Genomic DNA, 19,075 nt, shown 5'->3' on the forward strand with positions numbered 1-19,075 from the left:
GGACCCCAAAACTATACCATATAACATAGACCATGCATTACAATTGATTTATATATGGGAAATATTTGATTTCAGACACAAGTTTTTAGCTCTCTTTTTATGCATCCTTTAATTGTAATTACTTTTGCAAATGCTGGACCATTTTACTAAACAAGCACTTTTTACATTTTGTGTCACCCCTATTTCCTCATAGATTGTAAGCTCTTGTGAACAGGGTCCTCACTCCCCTTGTTTGAATTGTTAATTCGTTGTGGCACTTTACAATTCAGAGGGAACATGTACAGATATTGTCTGATATTGTCTGTACATGTTCCCTCTGAATTGTAAAGTGCTGCAGAATATGTTTGCGCTATATAAATAAAGATGATGATTATTATTATTATTATTATTATTATTACAATTAAATGCTGCCTGGCATTGAGTGTTATTATTAATCTTACTGCTAAGCTTCTTTTCACTTCTGTGTCCTGTCTACAAAACGAACCTCCAATGCAGATGTGAACGTAATTTAACCAGTATACTCAAGTTTTTCTCTTGGTGGATGTTCCCCAGTAGTATAAAATTGAATGTACAGTATAAGTGCTCATGCCATTCCTGTGGCCATGGTGCATAAGATACGTTTATCAACATTACATGTTTATTCAAATTGGTCTAAAGTCACCAGTGGGGTATCACAAGGATCAGTCTTAACTTTGTAGAATACTTAAAACTCAGGTTGACCTAGATAAGCTGGCAGCATAGGCAAAAGCATGTCAGGAGAAATTTAATGTTGATAAATGTAAATGCACCTAGGACGCCATAATAGTATTAATGCAAATACCTGAAATAAAAAAAAATGGGGATTACAGAACAATAGAAGGACCTGGGTATTCTTATACAAATAAGCTAAACAGCAGCACTCAATGTCAAGCAGCAGCAGCAAAAGCAAATAGGGTTTTAGGGTGTATAAAAAGAGAGCTAAAAACCTGATTCAAATGTAATACTACCTCTCTATAAATCCCTTGTAAGGCCACATCTTAAATATGGAATTCAGTTTTGTGCTCCAAATTGTAAAAAGGATATAGGAGAACTGGAGAGGGTTCAAAGGCAGGTAACTAGATTATTAAATGGAATGGGAGGTGTCCCTTGCAGTGAAAGGCTATAGAAATTGGGCTGGTTCAGCTTTGGAAAAAAGATGCCTTAGAGGTGATCTTATTAACATGTATATGTGTGGTCAGTACAATAAAGCTAGCACCTAATCTGTTCTTTCCAAGGACTTTACAAAGAACCAAGGGACATTCATTGCGTGTGGAAGAAAGATGTTTCAGACATCAGTATAGGAAAGAAAACTATGGAATGCCCTACCCCAAGAGTTACTAATAAAAGATACTATGTCAGCATTTAAAAAAAGGCTAGATGATAATTTACTGACAAATGGCATTGAGGGCTATAATTGATCAAGCAATGAATGACGTGTAATTTATTGAGAAAGGTTGAGCTTGATGGACCTGTGTCTTTTTTCAACCTATGCCAGCCTGATGAGATTTTTAATAGTTACATTTTTTTATTAATATTTTAAGTATAATTTAAAAAATTTACATCCCTAACAACTATTACTTAATGTTCTACTCCTTTCATATAGCCAGTAATAAAAAAAAATAGCAACTGGGCCCAGTTAACTAAACTAGTTACTTTTTATTCATGTTAAGGCTGCTGGAGAATGCCGGGAGAAAGCATGCAAATAAATCCCCAACCTCAAATCTGTCACAACTCTGATCGCCAGAGTCTAAGGCTACTCTAAAGTCTTAACCAGTGCCAAACGCAAGGCAGGATGGTTTTTGGTGCATAGAACCCAGGTTGTCTTAGCAGAGTTCAGTTTTGGATAAGAGGTGCAATGCAGGCAAACCTGAATAGGAACCAGACAGCTAGAGGGTAAACAGATCGTCCAAAACAGTAAGCAAGTGGATATCAGGTAAAGCAGAGGTCAGATAAATCAGCCGGGAGCAGATAATCAAAATTGGTAAAGAATGGGTTATCCAAATACAGACAAGGTCAGTTTCCAAGAAGTCAGAGGTAAAAGGTGTAGGTAAGTAGCTTGATCAAAACACATGCAGATGGGAAAATCACAAGCAAAGAACAGGTAGAGGAAGCCAGGTATAAATACTAACGACACCTGATAGGCAGAAGGACAGAGAAAAGAGATAGGCTCAAAGTAAAACTAGAACCGCCCAGAAGCTAGAACAGTAGTCATGGTGATCTTAAGGGAACAGGCGTTTTCCTAACATCTCATATGTACAGTTAGGTCCAGAATTATTTGGACAGTGACACAAGTTTTGTCATTTTAGCTGTTTACCAAAACATACTGAATATACATTTATATAATCAATATAGGCTCAAAGTGCAGACTCTCAGCTTTAATTTGAGGGTATCTACATTCTAATTTGATCAAGGGTTTAGGAATTACAGCTCTTTGATATGTAGCTGCCTCTTTTTCAAGGGACCAAAGGTGCAGATCCCAAATCATGACGATTGTGTCACTGTCCAAATAATTCTGGACCAACTCTATCTATCCATCTATCTATCTATCTATCGATCTATCTATCTATCTATCTATCTATCTATCTATCTATCTATCTATCTATCTATCTATCTATCTATCTATCTATCTATCTATCTATCTACAGTGAAGGAAATAAGTATTTGATCCCTTGCTGATTTTGTAAGTTTGCCCACTGTCAAAGACATGAACAGTCTAGAATTTTTAGGCTAGGTTAATTTTACCAGTGAGAGATAGATTATATTAAAAAAAAACAGAAAATCACATTGTCAAAATTATATATATTTATTTGCATTGTGCACAGAGAAATAAGTATTTGATCCCTTTGGCAAACAAGACTTAATACTTGGTGGCAAAACCCTTGTTGGCAAGCACAGCAGTCAGACGTTTTTCATAGTTGATGATGAGGTTTGCACACATGTTAGATGGAATTTTGGCCCACTCCTCTTTGCAGATCATCTGTGAATCATTAAGATTTCGAGGCTGTCGCTTGGCAACTCGGATCTTCAGCTCCCTCCATAAGTTTTCGATGGGATTAAGGTCTGGAGACTGGCTAGGCCACTCCATGACCTTAATGTACTTCTTTTTGAGCCACTCCTTTGTTTCCTTGGCTGTATGTTTCGGGTCATTGTCGTGCTGGAAGACCCAGCCACGAGCCATTTTTAATGTCCTGGTGGAGGGAAGGAGGTTGTCACTCAGGATTTGACGGTACATGGCTCCATCCATTCTCCCATTGATGCGGTGAAGTAGTCCTGTGCCCTTAGCAGAGAAACACACCCAAAACATAATGTTTCCACCTCCATGCTTGACAGTGGTGACGGTGTTCTTTGGGTCATAGGCAGCATTTCTCTTCCTCCAAACACGGCGAGTTGAGTTAATGCCAAATAGCTCAATTTTAGTCTCATCTGACCACAGCACCTTCTCCCAATCACTCTCAGAATCATCCAGATGTTCATTTGCAAACTTCAGACGGTCCTGTACATGTGCCTTCTTGGGCAGGGGGACCTTGCGGGCACTGCAGGATTTTAATCCATTACGGCGTAATGTGTTACCAATGGTTTTCTTGGTGACTGTAGTCCCAGCTGCCTTGAGATCATTAACAAGTTCCCCCGTGTAGTTTTCGGCTGAGCTCTCACCTTCCTCAGGATCAAGGATACCCCACGAGGTGAGATTTTGCATGGAGCCCCAGATCGATGTCGATTGACAGTCATTTTATATGTCTTCCATTTTCTTACTATTGCACCAACAGTTGTCTCCTTGTCACCCAGCGTCTTACTTATGGTTTTGTAGCCCATTCCAGCCTTGTGCAGGTCTGTGATCTTGTCCCTGACATCCTTAGAAAGCTCTTTGGTCTTGCTCATGTTGTAGAGGTTAGAGTCAGACTGATTAATTGAGTCTGTGGACAGGAGTCTTTTATACAGGTGACCATTTAAGACAGCTGTCTTTAATGCAGGCACCGAGTTGATTTGGAGCGTGTAACTGGTCTGGAGGAGGTTGAACTCTTAATGGTTGGTAGGGGAGCAAATACTTATTTCTCTGTGCAAAATGCAAATAAATATATATAATTGTGACAATGTGATTTTCTGTTTTTTTTTTTAAATATAATCTATCTCTCACTGGTAAAATTAACCTAGCCTAAAAATTCTAGACTGTTCATTTCTTTGACAGTGGGCAGACTTACAAAATCAGCAAGGGATCAAATACTTATTTCCTTCACTGTATCTATCTATCTATCTATCTATCTATCTATCTAACTATCTATCTATCTAACTATCTATCTATCTATCTATCTATCTATCTATCTATCTATCTATCTATCTATCTATCTATCTATCTATCTATCTATCTATCTATCTATCTATCTATCTATCTATCTATCTATCTATCTATCTAATCTATCTAATCTATCACCAATACACTTGCTAAATAGGTGAGAGTTTTTATATGGTTCTTTAGCCAGCAAATCAGAGTATTACATAATTGTGTTTCAGATTTTGATACACAGTTATGAAATCTGCCTGCGAAAAAATAATGGAATATGACAATGTTAGATAAATATTACTAATATATCCAACAGCTGTAGTCGACAAGAGGGAGCAATAAGATAATCAAAATTGGTAAACAATGGGTTATCCAAATACAGACAAGGTCAGTTTCCAAGAAGTCAGAGGTAAAAGGTGTAGGTAAGTAGCTTGATCAAAACACATGCAGATGGGAAAATCACAAGCAAAGAACAGGTAGAGGAAGCCAGGTATAAATACTAACACGACACCTGATAGGCAGAAGGACAGAGAAAAGAGATAGGCTCAAAGTAAAACTAGAACCACCCAGAAGCTAGAACAGTAGTCATGGTGATCTTAAGGGAACAGGCGTTTTCCTAACATCTCATATGTACAGTTAGGTCCAGAATTATTTGGACAGTGACACAAGTTTTGTCATTTTAGCTGTTTACCAAAACATACTGAATATACATTTATATAATCAATATAGGCTCAAAGTGCAGACTCTCAGCTTTAATTTGAGGGTATCTACATTCTAATTTGATCAAGGGTTTAGGAATTACAGCTCTTTGATATGTAGCTGCCTCTTTTTCAAGGGACCAAAGGTGCAGATCCCAAATCATGACGATTGTGTCACTGTCCAAATAATTCTGGACCAACTCTATCTATCTATCTATCTATCTATCTATCTATCTATCTATCTATCTATCTATCTATCTATCTATCTATCTATCTATCTATCTATCTATCTATCTAATCTATCACCAATACACTTGCTAAATAGGTGAGAGTTTTTATATGGTTCTTTAGCCAGCAAATCAGAGTATTACATAATTGTGTTTCAGATTTTGATACACAGTTATGAAATCTGCCTGCGAAAAAATAATGGAATATGACAATGTTAGATAAATATTACTAATATATCCAACAGCTGTAGTCGACAAGAGGGAGCAATAAGATAATCAAAATTGGTAAACAATGGGTTATCCAAATACAGACAAGGTCAGTTTCCAAGAAGTCAGAGGTAAAAGGTGTAGGTAAGTAGCTTGATCAAAACACATGCAGATGGGAAAATCACAAGCAAAGAACAGGTAGAGGAAGCCAGGTATAAATACTAACACGACACCTGATAGGCAGAAGGACAGAGAAAAGAGATAGGCTCAAAGTAAAACTAGAACCACCCAGAAGCTAGAACAGTAGTCATGGTGATCTTAAGGGAACAGGCGTTTTCCTAACATCTCATATGTACATTTAGGTCCAGAATTATTTGGACAGTGACACAAGTTTTGTCATTTTAGCTGTTTACCAAAACATACTGAATATACATTTATATAATCAATATAGGCTCAAAGTGCAGACTCTCAGCTTTAATTTGAGGGTATCTACATTCTAATTTGATCAAGGGTTTAGGAATTACAGCTCTTTGATATGTAGCTGCCTCTTTTTCAAGGGACCAAAGGTGCAGATCCCAAATCATGACGATTGTGTCACTGTCCAAATAATTCTGGACCAACTCTATCTATCTATCTATCTATCTATCTATCTATCTATCTATCTATCTATCTATCTATCTATCTATCTATCTATCTATCTAATCTATCTAATCTATCACCAATACACTTGCTAAATAGGTGAGAGTTTTTATATGGTTCTTTAGCCAGCAAATCAGAGTATTACATAATTGTGTTTCAGATTTTGATACACAGTTATGAAATCTGCCTGCGAAAAAATAATGGAATATGACAATGTTAGATAAATATTACTAATATATCCAACAGCTGTAGTCGACAAGAGGGAGCATTAAATGTAATTATTTTCTAAAAACCTCCCTAATTTCATAGCTAAAAGAACACTGAATTATAGAAATTGGTCTTTCTCTGCCCAAAATGCATTAGTGAAATTGATTAAAATGATATGAAATAGCCAGAGTTATAGAAGTTTGATTAAATAGAAATGCTTATGACTAATGAACATACCCACATACACTGTGTTCCAGTAACAGTTATCTGGTTCTTAGTTGTGCTGTCTAGGCGTTGAAAAAAAACTTACTATATAGCTATCTGCCTCGTGCTCTGGAAGTTTGAGAATATCATCCTAGAAATATGTACCGCGGTTACAGTTTAAACAGAATAAAGTTAGCGTTAAAGAGACACAATCAAAATTAGTCACATACTCTAAAGCTGGTCATACACTAAAGATTTTGGACAGCTGAAAATGCCTTTTCATAACAAGAACGGGCAGACGCCTATCAAAGGCCGATATATGTGGAGAAGTTTGTCTACCGTGTTGGATTTTTCGCGCGTTGTCAGGTGCAGTCCTTGGAACGTCGTTCATGGCAAACGACAGGTCTGCATCCCATAAGTAGAAGTCCAGATAAGGTCACAGATAAAGGCAGAGACAGATCAGGGATTTGTTGTTGGAGCTAATCGATTTGTTATTTAAAATAACAACTTTCATCAACCAACGTGAACGACAAGTCATTCAGGAAACGGCTTTCTGAAATCACTAATGTATGGCAAGCTTTAGGTAAGTTTACCTGAAAACAAGTATACAGTACCAGTGAAAAGTCTGGACACATCTACTCATAGATTAATTTTTCTTTATTTTTACTATTTTCCACGTTTTAGCGTAATAGTAAAGTTATCAAAATGTTTCATTATGTAGTATCCCAAAAAAATTAAACAAATCAAAACTATTATATTTTTTATTCTTCAAAGTACCCACTCAGTTTTACATACTATTATCTCAACTAACTTAATGAGGTAGCCATTGTGGAAGCATTTCCAAGTCTTGAAGGAGGTCCCATATATTTTGAGCACTTCTTGGCTGTATTTTTTTTTTTAACACTTCAGTCCCACTCATACCAAACCATCTATTTTGGGTTTAGGTCACGTGAATGTGACGGTGCGGCACAACTCCATCACTGTTCTTTGTCAAATAGTTCTTTAATAGCCTGTATGTAAGTTTGAGTCATTGCTATGTTAAAAACAATATGACAAGCCAACTAGGCATAAACGGGATGGGAAGATGTTGTGGCTGCAGAATGCCGTGATAGTCCTGCTGTTTAAGTGTACCTTTAATTCTAAATGATTAGTGTCACCAGCAAAGCATCTATAATCCATCACACTGGTTCCCTTTTCCTTCATAGTAGGAACCACACATCCAGACATTACACAAAAAAACTGTGGTTGGGAGCAAAATTCTTAAAAATTTGATTCATCAGACCAAAGAACGGATTTCCACTGTTCTGACTTCCTGTCTTCATTGGTCAAAGGAAGTGTCTTCCTATTATTTATCTCCTTCAGTAGGGATTTCTATACCATCATTTTACCATGAAGGCCTGATTTAAGCAGTCTCCTCTAAACAATTGATGTTGAGCTGTGTCTGTTGCTTAAACTGTTAGGCTGGGTTCACACAACCTATTTTCAGACGTAAACGAGGCGTATTATGCCCCGTTTTACGTCTGAAAATAGGGCTACAATACGTCGGCAAACATCTGCCCATTCATCTGAATGGGTTTGTCGACGTACTGTGCAGACAACCTGTCATTTACGCGTCGTCGTTTGACAGCTGTCAAACGACGACGCGTAAAAATACAGCCTCGGCAAAAGAAGTGCAGGACACTTCTTTCAGACGTAATTTGAGCCGTTCTTCATTGAACTCAATGAAGCACAGCTCAAAATTTACGGCTGTCAGAGAAGCCTCGCAAAATGCGAGGAGGAGCATTTACGTCTAAAAACGAGGCAGCTGTTTTCTCCTGAAAACAGTCTGTCTTTTCAGACGTAAAAGCCTGCTATCGTGTGCACATACCCTTAGAGAATTCCAGTGGTGCTGAAACCAAACCATGCACCCCAGATTACATCAGTCATTGTGTCAAAACTATATAATACCCTTTCATCCCATAAATCAGTGGTGCGACAAAATTACAGACTACACCAAAATTACATATCAGAGAATCGGTTAGACTGGATTTCTCCTTTAAGTAGAAAATTATCAGGCATTCATAAAGCTCAGCTATTTGTGCATATTTTTATTCGATCTTTGATTTTGACTCGTTTTACCATTTATTACTGTTGGGATAAATTTGCCATTCTTCATCTTGCACGTGACTTACAATGCCTGAAATTATTTAATGTAAAACTCAAGTTTGGAATTATTTTAAAGATTGTATTAGAGAAATACATTATTTAATGTTATTATTAGAATTGCTACCTGTACAAGCAGGAAAGAGCCATTATTAACGTGCAACACATGCAGGAATTTCAAATTATCAGCAAGCAACCTCAGCAGAATAGAAATGCCATTTACAGCAGCCTATGTTCAGTCAATGAATTATGACAAAGCCCGTAGTGATGTGATGACAGACAAGACAGAGGCTGCTGTCATGTCCCTGAAGTTCTGCAGGGTTATTTTTGGAGTGATCCTTCTTTTAAATGAAGCAATACGAATAATATTATATGAGGCAATTTCTGCTTATGCCGGTCTATCATCATAATATTCAATGTGTCCCCAAACCAGAGCTTTAATTATTCTAGATGATGACAGCGCCATTTATCATAGAATACATGCCAATAGTGTGCAGTCATTTTACTATAGGCTGATTAAAAAGAAAAGAAAACAAAACTGTACAAACAGTAATAAAGCAGGCAGATCAAACAGGGTCAGAAAGGTTTGAACTTACCAATGACTATACAATTACCTCTGAAATTCTATGAAATTAGTAAGCTATCTAGTCAAAAGAAATTAGTGCAACACAACCCCCGTTTCAATTGAAGACGGCCGGACACTCTGCTGATCACTGCAGATCCAGCTACTGAAATTTACGATGATACATTTTGCATGGTAATATATGCAAAATATGGACGGGCCAGGTCCACCAGAGCGAGAGTCTCTTTGTCAGCAGTTCTACGCTCTATCTAATAGCAGGGGGTCCTGAGCTGGGCTCCCCCTCTATGATGTCCATGTTTATTTATAGAGTAGAGAGGGGCAGAAAATTCGGATGATCGCCCTGGCGCAACCAACTTTGAGAAATTCTGATATCTGTAGAAACAGATGATACAGTATTTTATCTACAAATACTCATTAAATTATCTTAACTATTACGAAGCCTTTTCATCTGTTTCTACGGATATCAGAATTTCTCGAAGTTGGTTGCGCCAGGACGATCATCCGGATTTTCTGCCTCTCTCTTCTCCATGCTAATTCTGGTCAAATTCCTGATCCAGACCGGAGTCTAGGCTGCAAATCTCCCAGACCGACAACTCATCGAGTTAATATACTCGCCATCTTTTGGATGTTGTGCTCCCAGCACAACACAACCAGGTCAGCAGATTTGACCACCCTTGCACACCATCACCTTTGTATCGTTTGATGCACTATGTGCGCTTTGTGTTTCTTTTTTGTTTATATATATTTATTTATAGGACATATGGAAAGGGGTTGTCTTGGTGAGAGAATCCCTTTAACTATAGATATGGGATTTTAAATAGAGACTGAGAATTAACAAATAAAGTAATTGGAACAGAAGGTTATGTCTTCCTATATACGGTACGCTTTTTAATTACAATTTATAGGTTATATCATTAAATCCAACATAACACTTCTAGAAAAAACAAGGGAAAGAAAAGAAAAACATTGTATACATGGGCCTCTGATCCTAGAGAACTTGTCTGAACTTTTTGTGTAAAGAATCACACTCAGGAAAAGATTTTGCACATCTTTAATTTCATATAAATCGCTGCAGAATATGTTGGCACGATATAAATCAAGATTATTATTATTTTTAGGTGGATCATTCTGGTGCCTCCTTGATATAGTTCCGATAAAGAATGAGAAAGGCGAAGTGGTTCTTTTCCTGGCTTCTCATAAAGATATCTCGAACACCAAGAGCAATCACTTATCAGAGGACGGCAAATACACAGGTGAGGAAGAGAAAGAAAATAAATGTAGCTATGTGTTTATAGTGTGTTTTTATAAAGGACCCGTTCTGTATATAACAACTCTAAAAACAATATCACCCAGGAATATTATCTGTACTGCATTACCATTACCAATCATTGAAAAATTAAACTGCATTTGGGTTGCCAATGGGGAAACTCAATTTCTCCTTCTTGTACACATAATGTGCTATAGCAAAATGTTTTAATACCATAATTTACATTGTGAAGCTTGTCTCTTAAAGAAAGCCACAGATGTGAAATTATTTCCCTCTGCCATTGTCTCCAGCAGAATAATTGGGTTTAAGACATGCATTGCAGAAAAATCACTGAAAAAGAACTATATTAATTTAAAATCACTGAACAGGCCATACTTACTCATGAGGGAGGTACTCACACCACTTCCCAACAGGACGCAGACAAAACACAATGCCACATAGAGGGAGATTACACAGGTGCAATATACTGATGAACACCTACTATTCATGAGGGGGGTGGCTGCTTAGTATTATCATTGCACACAAATGTAGCTTTTATAAGAATGTCAGTCAGGTCTAGTGCTGGGGGAGAATGGTATGTCAGTATATTGGAAGGCGCAGGGCAGCCCACCTTGTCTAATATTATGGACGTGACTAATAGGCTGTAAGCCAGCATGGTGCACTACATGCACCCATGTGACTGACATTCTTATAAAAGAATACTGCGTTCACTGCCATTCTTCTTTAAGAGGTACTAATTGCACTGTTCATCCTGAGATTTGATAGATGAATAGAATTCTGGAACCACAGTCCAGAATGGCCAGAACTATTGCATCAATTACCTTGGCAAAACAGCAGGAGCCGGCAGAGAAGAGTGTAACAATGCAGAACATGTAAGATGTATATGTTATTTAGGGTCTATGAAAATCTAGGTGACCATCTACCTCAGAAATTTAAAGCATTCCATTGGTGGTTGTTGAGAAATTCACCATCTACTAGGTCTTGATAACCTAATAACGTATTAAAAGAGTCCACACAGCGGACAACTCAGGGACTTATATTTCCAGGTAATTGTTTGATTTTAGGGGTAACTGCTCTTTAATGCAGTAGCTTTGGGCCCTTCTTATAAATACATTAAAATTATTCTAGATCTAGTGGGATACATTTATAAAAATTGTTGTTCTGCTTCAGTAAAATGGCTCACATGCTATCAGAATTGTTAGATTTACAGATATGAGACATTTTTAATAAATGGCTGCCAATATGTCCTCCCTGTAGTTCAAATGTCCCCGATTGAATCTTAGGGGCATGTCCCATTCATGTTGACACAACCAGTGTCCGACTGGGGATCCTTGGCCACACCAGTGGAAATGATTCAGAGGCACCACCCTCTATATACAGTATACAGAACATGTACACGTCCACTATTAACTGCATTATAATCATTGCACCCACAGGACATATCATCAGTAAGGTCTGATAGAGTTTTTGTGTATCCTCCCATAAGTAATAGACCCTAGTGGCAAATGATTGATGTCAAGGTCCGCTCTAAATGGCGTTGTCTACTGCTGGCCCTTTGGGTCCGATTATTTTGGCCAAGCCTGGGGCAACTGGTGGATCCTTCATAACTCTGATGGGCTAGTCCAAGCTTGTTCACAGCCCTGGAAAGTACATAGTAACGATTATTTAACAAAACAAGCGATTAAAGCTATTTCTTATTTTTTTTATTTTATGACAAACAAATCAGGTTCTATTCGTGTTGTCAGATAATTTATCACACATGCGGCTTGTTTTCTACAACTCGAATTAGTTCTCCATGGTATCTTTCTGTTCTGTGATTATAATAACATTTTAGTAATCGTTTCCTCTATTCACACGTTATTAATAAAATGAAAACGTTTGAAATCATTTAAGTGTCGTTAAAAGGTTGAAATCTGCGAGTGATTAGCGCTAAATAGCAAGCAATGTAATTAATTATGTGTTTATTGTAGCTCTTAAGAACAGATTATTCATTTTGTGTACTCAATGTACATTTTCCCCGTGAATACACAGATTATTGCTGCAAAAAGACAGAATTTATTGTAACACTTTGACACAAGACCATTGGCTTGACTCTTCAAAGTGATGTACACAGAATGGAAATGCTGGGGCAGGACTTGTCAATCTAATGCTGTGATGCACTAATAATTCTTTTAGAGTTCAACTTAAGACCTAGGAACAGTGGAACAGTACAACAGTACCAGTAAAAATAGAAGGGAAATGGAAAGTGCTTCTATGTCCAGTATATTCTGTAATCAGATTAGTAGATTCCCCCCCCCCCCCCCCCCAAGTGCGCCTTTTCTGAATGCTTCCGAGTGAACGGGGCTATAGTCCAAATACTGCATTCTGTACTGGCTGTAGATACATTTTTACCATGGAGAACCCACAGAGGAAAATGAACACACAGTTCATAATCTGACAAAGCACATAGATGTGACTGCCTGAAATCCTCTTGGCACTTATCTTTATCTTTTATAAAGCACACTTGTAAATGTCTGAGACTGTCGCTGTCAAAGTATGGTCCAATTCCCAGATGCGCTCATCTGTCCTAGCAGGAAATTTATCTTTAACACAAAATGTGTACAGTGTTATTACAGTGAGTCAATCATATATATGGCACATGTGTAAATCAATTTATTGCAAAGATTACTCTCTAGTGGACATAATAGTAAAACAATTTAATAATGTGCAAAACTCTCTGAAGATACAGAGATATCAGACCATGACATGATCAGAATTGAATCCTGATGATTCTTAACAGCAGCCTTACAACTCTTTGGACAGTGTAGGTCTTCTTCTTTTTTTCTTTCTCACACCCTAAGGCCTCATGCACACGACCGTAAAAACTCCCGTTATTACGGGTCGTAATTACGACCCGTAATAACGGGCTCATAGACTTCTATTGGCCACGGGTGCCTTCCCGTTTTCTTACGGGAAGGTGCCCGTGCCGTTGAAAAAGATAGAACATGTCCTATTTCAGGCCGTAATAACGGCACGGACAGCCCATAGAAGTCTATGGAGCTCCCGTAATGACGGGTGGCTACATGTGTGCACCCATCATTACGGGAGCGTTCCTAGGCGACGTCAGTAAATAGTCACTGTCCAGGGTGCTGAAAGAGTTAACTGATCGGCAGTAACTCTTTCAGCACCCTGGACAGTGAATTCCGATAAGAATATACATCAACCTGTAAAAAAATAAAACATAAGACGTTCATACTTACCGAGAACTTCCTGCTTCCTCCAGTCCGGTCTCCCGGCCGTTGCCTTGGTGACGCGTCCCTCTCGACATCTGGCCCGACATCCCTGGATGACGTTTCAGCCCATGTTACCGCTGCAGCCAATCACAGGGCAATCACATGCTGCAGCGGTCACATGGACTGCCGCGTCATCCAGGGAGGTCGGGCTGGATGCCGAAAGAGGGACGCGTCACCAAGACAACGGCCGGTAAGTATGAATTTCTTTGACTTTTATTACAGAAAAGGCTGTCCCTTCTCTCTATCCTACACTGATAGAGAGAAGGGCTGCCGATTAGTGCAGTGCTATTTTGCAGCCAAAAACGTGCCCGTAAATACGGGTGGAATACGGGTGACACCGGACCCATATTTACGGGCACGGGTCCGTAAATACTGGTGCAAAACGGGTCGAATACATGTGACACCGGACCCGTATTTACGCCAGTATTTACGGGTGGAAAAAAATACGGTCGTGTGCATGAGGCCTAAGCATCCTTGAAACCTGGCCATGGGTTCCCCAGAATCCTGGCACTTTTACAGTAGAGATAGAAAACTGATTTCAATCTGCTGAAAGATGCTTGGCAAAACAATCAACACATCTCAGCCACTTTATAGTGTTAAGCAAAAATGTTAGAATACATCACCCACAGGAAGAGCATGTAGGAGCTCAGACGGCTGAGCTGTGCTGAAATCCTGCCTAGGAAATACCGCCCAGACCATCTAAGTGATTTAACCTAAAGTCTGTGGAAGCTAACAGTGGGAATCCGTTCTAACCTACCTGCAAGTCGGCTTTGCCTTGTCGCTTGCTACGTGGACCCACTACACAGACACACCACATATTCCTGTTGTACAACTGGATCTGCGGTGGATGTGTCATACTGACCGGCTCCTTGATGGATTACGAGACGGTACTTAAAGGCTAAGGCAGCTTGACCCTTGAATCCTGGTTCCTCCTACCTATTACTTGGCATTGAATCAACGATAGCTGCGTGACCACATGGTGCTTTCCTTTTGCTTATTGGGATCTGCGGCGTTGCATGGCTGCTCATCAGAACTTAGTGGTCGACTGTGTTGCCAGTTATCCCGCCGCTGCTAAAGCGTCTCAGTGGTGCCACTGTAATGTTCACAAGGCTTGGTATATGAGGGGTTTTTAAGAAGAGAAGAGAAGATTTACTGTTTTGTTTTACCCGAAAAAGCCACTAAGTGGATGAATACACAAGGTTTCAAATCAATATGAGGGACGTAAATAAAGAGAAGAAGACAAAGAAGAAGACAGAAAGGAAGGAAGGAAGAGGAAGGAAGGAAGGGGGAAGCATGAAAGAGGAATAAAGTGGAAGAAAAAAATAGTAGAGGGCTTCTAGGAATAGAGACTATGTGGGACACTAAAACAAGTTGTTTGTGGGGTGAGGGGGGAGGGTATTGTTCTAGAACTTTTTTATTTATTTTTCTTTTTTTCTTTTTTTTGTTAGCCAGATTTAAATCTGTACAGATGGTTACTAGGATGGTAGTGTGGAATGTGAGAGGAATGGAGTATAATTTGAAGAGGCATGCTATATTTGAACTTTGTAAAAATTATTTGCGCAATGGTGACCAAAAAACAACGATTCTGGTGTCTTAAGTAAGGGTTAAGTAAGAAGCGGTCAGGGGTCCCTTAACTGCCGACTACAAGACGCAGGGACATTTTAGCAAGATTTATTCTTGCTAAAAACTACGTCTTATCGTCCGAAAAATACGGTAGTAGAGAAATAAATGTAGAGACTAGATATTTATTTTTTTGTAGACCTAATAATTTATTATCAATAAGGGAGACTAGACATGGACCGCACATCCACTATATACTATGATCAATTGCGGCTAGGCAAAATTTATAAACATGAACATGAGGTTCTTTGTTAACATTTTGATCAAATTGCATACAAGCCCACCTGCCACTTCACGGCAACCTCTTTAAAGTGGGTCCCTACTCTATCGGTTGCAGCACCGCATGGCGGTCACCGCCACCACAGCACCGCTACAGCAGAGGGAGCAACCCAGAGGCCCAAAAGCCCCCAAACCATCAGGCCAAGCCAAGCCTCCCTGGCTCTAGGCCACGTCCCCCCCACAAGTGCAGCACCACAGCAACAGACACCACCCCACAGTAGCACAACAAGTGAACAGATGGAATAAGCTCACCTTACCATGCGCCCCCAGTTGACAACTGAGAGTATAAGCAAGAGCAGAAACACTTATGAGGTCATTCCTAAATTAAAATCAGCTGGGCCAAATGTGTGGAGTGCTGGTACCAAGTAAAACAAAAGAAATGAGGGGGATACACTATGAAATATCAATAAGGGAGACTAGACATGGACCGCACATCCACTATATACTATGATCAATTGCGGCTAGGCAAAATTTATAAAGATGAACATGAGGTTCTTTATTAACATTTTGATCAAACTGTATGCAAGCCCACTTGCCACTTCACGGCGACCTCTTGGGTCCCTACTCAAGTGGGTCCCCACTCTATCGGATGCAGCACCGTGTGGCGGTCACCACCACCGCAGCACCGCTCCAGCAGAGGGAGCAACCCAGAGGCTTGTACTCTTGCTTGTACTCTCAGTTATCCACTGGGTGCGCATGGTAAGGTGAGCTTATTCCATTTGTTCACTTTTTATGCTACTGTGGGGTGGTGTCTGTTGCTGTGGTGCTGCACTTGTGGGGGGATGTGGCCCAGAGAAAGGGAGGCTTGGCCTCGCCTGTTGGCATGGGTGTTTTGGGCCTCTGGGTTGCTCCCTCTGCATGAGCGGTCCTGCAGTGGCGGTGACCGCCACAAGGTACTGCAACCGATAGAGTAGGGACACACTTTAAAGAGGTCGCCATGAAGTGGCAAGTGGGCTTGCATACAATTTGATCAAAATGTTAACAAAGAACCTCATATTCACGTTTATAAATTTTGCCTAGCCGCAATTGATCATAGTATATAGTGGATGTGCGGTCCATGTCCAGTCTCCCTTATTGCTAATAAGTTATTATGCACTTTAACATTCATATACTGCCACCCCTGTACTTACCCGTACTTTTCAATTGTCTTTATAAGTTTAAAATATAAAGATAAAACAGACTATCTGTTACTGGTTGAAGGGGACCTGAACTGTGTTTTTGATGAACCAGGGACAGGTTCAAGACTCGTCCATAAATTGGGCCTGATAGATGTATGGAGAATTAGAAACATAGAAGTTCGAGATTTTACATGACTTAATGGGACGATGTCACGCAATGACCTCACATTATGTAATGAAAAGTCTTAAAACTTTATCGTTAAATATGAACTGAGAAGTGTCTCGAACCATTCTCCAATGGTTGTAGTCCTGCAGTCCGGTCGTGGGAGATCTTTGACATTAAAATTAATCCTCACTGGTTCTTATTTATAAAATTCTAATTGGAAATAAGAGATCATTTTAAGAGGTCTTCAGTATACATCAAAATCTAAATTAAAAAAAGACTTTAAGCATAAAGAGTTGCAAAATACAAGGCTGGCTCTGGAATCAAAGGCAACCTTTATAACCTATCCGACAAAGGAAAATGAGGATAAATGGCTTAAAGCTCAGAAGAAATATAAAAAATGCATCACCAAGAAAGCCCATCATAAGCTTTTCTTGGTGGTGGGGCGGGGGATTCTGTGAATCAGAGAAACCAAATAAAATATTGATAAATTTGATAAATAATCAAAAGGGTAGGATTAATATATAACAGATAAGGAAAAAGGATAGCAAGGTTAGTAATAAAGCAGAGGATATACAGGCTGAATTTCTTAGTTATTACTCTTTTTTATATCATATACAAGAAGATCCGGCACTCAACAATTCTTTCTTGAATCAGAAGTATTTTTATTTGCAATCCACAGACATAAAGATGACGTTTCGGTCAAAACAATATGACCTTTTTCAAATCCTCGGATAGCGTTTGTATAGAATAGAACTGCGCTATCTGCGAATCCGCCACTAGAAAAGAAATGAGCGCCTCATTTCCTTTCTATCGGCGGATGTTGCAGATAGTGCAGTTCTCCTACTTTATACAAACGCAATTCGAGGATTTGAAAAAGGTCATATTATTTTGACCGAAACGTCATCCGTATGTCTGTGGATTTCAAATAAAAATACTTCTGATTCAAGAAAGAATTGTTGAGTGCCGGATCTTCTTGTATATTTTACGGATTTGAACCCTATCTGAGCACCTCTTGTTTCGAGTGCCGTGGCTTCTTTAAGAATTATTTCTTCTTTATATCAAACAGAGACTAGCTATAGTCTAGACCAGGGGTGGGCAAACTTTTTGACTCGCGGGCCACAATGGGTTCTAAAATTTGACAGAGGGGCCTGGCCAGGAGCATTTGGAGGGAGTGTTTGGGCCGGATATACTAAAGCATTAAATGTAGTGTGTGCAAACCTCATAGCACAGTAAGAACACTACAACCCAATTTATTAACTGTCTTTCAAATGTGAAAAATAGCCCTTATCAGTTAATAAATTTGTCTCAAGGAATATGCAAGATATGGCATTTACATACTATTTCGCAGATACTGGGAGGAGGAAATGTAAATAGATTAAAATAACATACGCACTGTGATTTATCAAGAAAAAAGTTCTGTTGACTCTGTAAATTAGCTGCCAACCTCTGAGCAGTAGCCGCCCGTTCTTGTGTTGACTGCTTGCTAGCATAGTTTGCATGCTTCGTGGCAAAGTGACGGCTGATATTGTACTCTTTGAAAACCGAAGGGCTTAATGGTGACGTGAAACGAAGTGAAAATTAAAGTGAAATAAAGAGAAATACGCGCCACATTAACCCCTTAATGACCGGGCCATTTTGCACGTTAATGACCAAGGATTATTTTTTGTTTTTTCATGGTCGCATTCCAAGAGTCGTAACTTTTTTTTTATTACGTCGACATAGCCGTATAAGGGCTTGTTTTTTGCGGGACGAGTTGTATTTTGTAATTGCACCATTTTTAGATGCTTACAATATATTGATTAACTTTTATTAACTTTATTTTAGGAGAGAATTGAAAATAAGCAGCTATTCCAGCATTAATTTTCACGTTATAAATTTATGCCCTTTACTATGCAGCATAAATAACATGTTACCTTTATTCTACGGGTCGGCACGATTACGAGGATACCAAATATGTAAAGGTTTTATATGTTTTCCTATGTTTGCACAATAAAAACCCTTTTAGAAAAAAATTACTTGTTTTTGCATCGCCGCGTTCCAAGAGCCGTCATTTTTTTATTTTTCCGTCGATGTGACCGTATGTGGGCTTGATTTTTGCGGGCCAATGCGTAGTTTTCATTAGTACTATTTTGGGGTACATAGGACTTAT

The 19,075-nt window shown here is 39.0% G+C and overlaps 1 protein-coding gene across 2 annotated transcripts in view; it reads left to right on the forward strand.

Moving 5' to 3' along the window:
- LOC142655484 (voltage-gated delayed rectifier potassium channel KCNH8-like) overlaps positions 1-19,075 on the forward strand; it is a 421,759-nt gene that overhangs the window by 256,561 nt on the left and 146,123 nt on the right. For both annotated transcript variants that reach the window (XM_075829713.1, XM_075829714.1), the window contains exon 3: positions 10,323-10,457. In XM_075829713.1, the coding sequence (XP_075685828.1) occupies positions 10,323-10,457 (135 nt within the window). The remainder of the gene's footprint in view (positions 1-10,322; positions 10,458-19,075) is intronic.

Source organism: Rhinoderma darwinii, chromosome 6 (assembly GCF_050947455.1).
Source record: "Rhinoderma darwinii isolate aRhiDar2 chromosome 6, aRhiDar2.hap1, whole genome shotgun sequence".
Classification (NCBI taxonomy): Eukaryota; Metazoa; Chordata; class Amphibia; order Anura; family Rhinodermatidae; genus Rhinoderma; species Rhinoderma darwinii.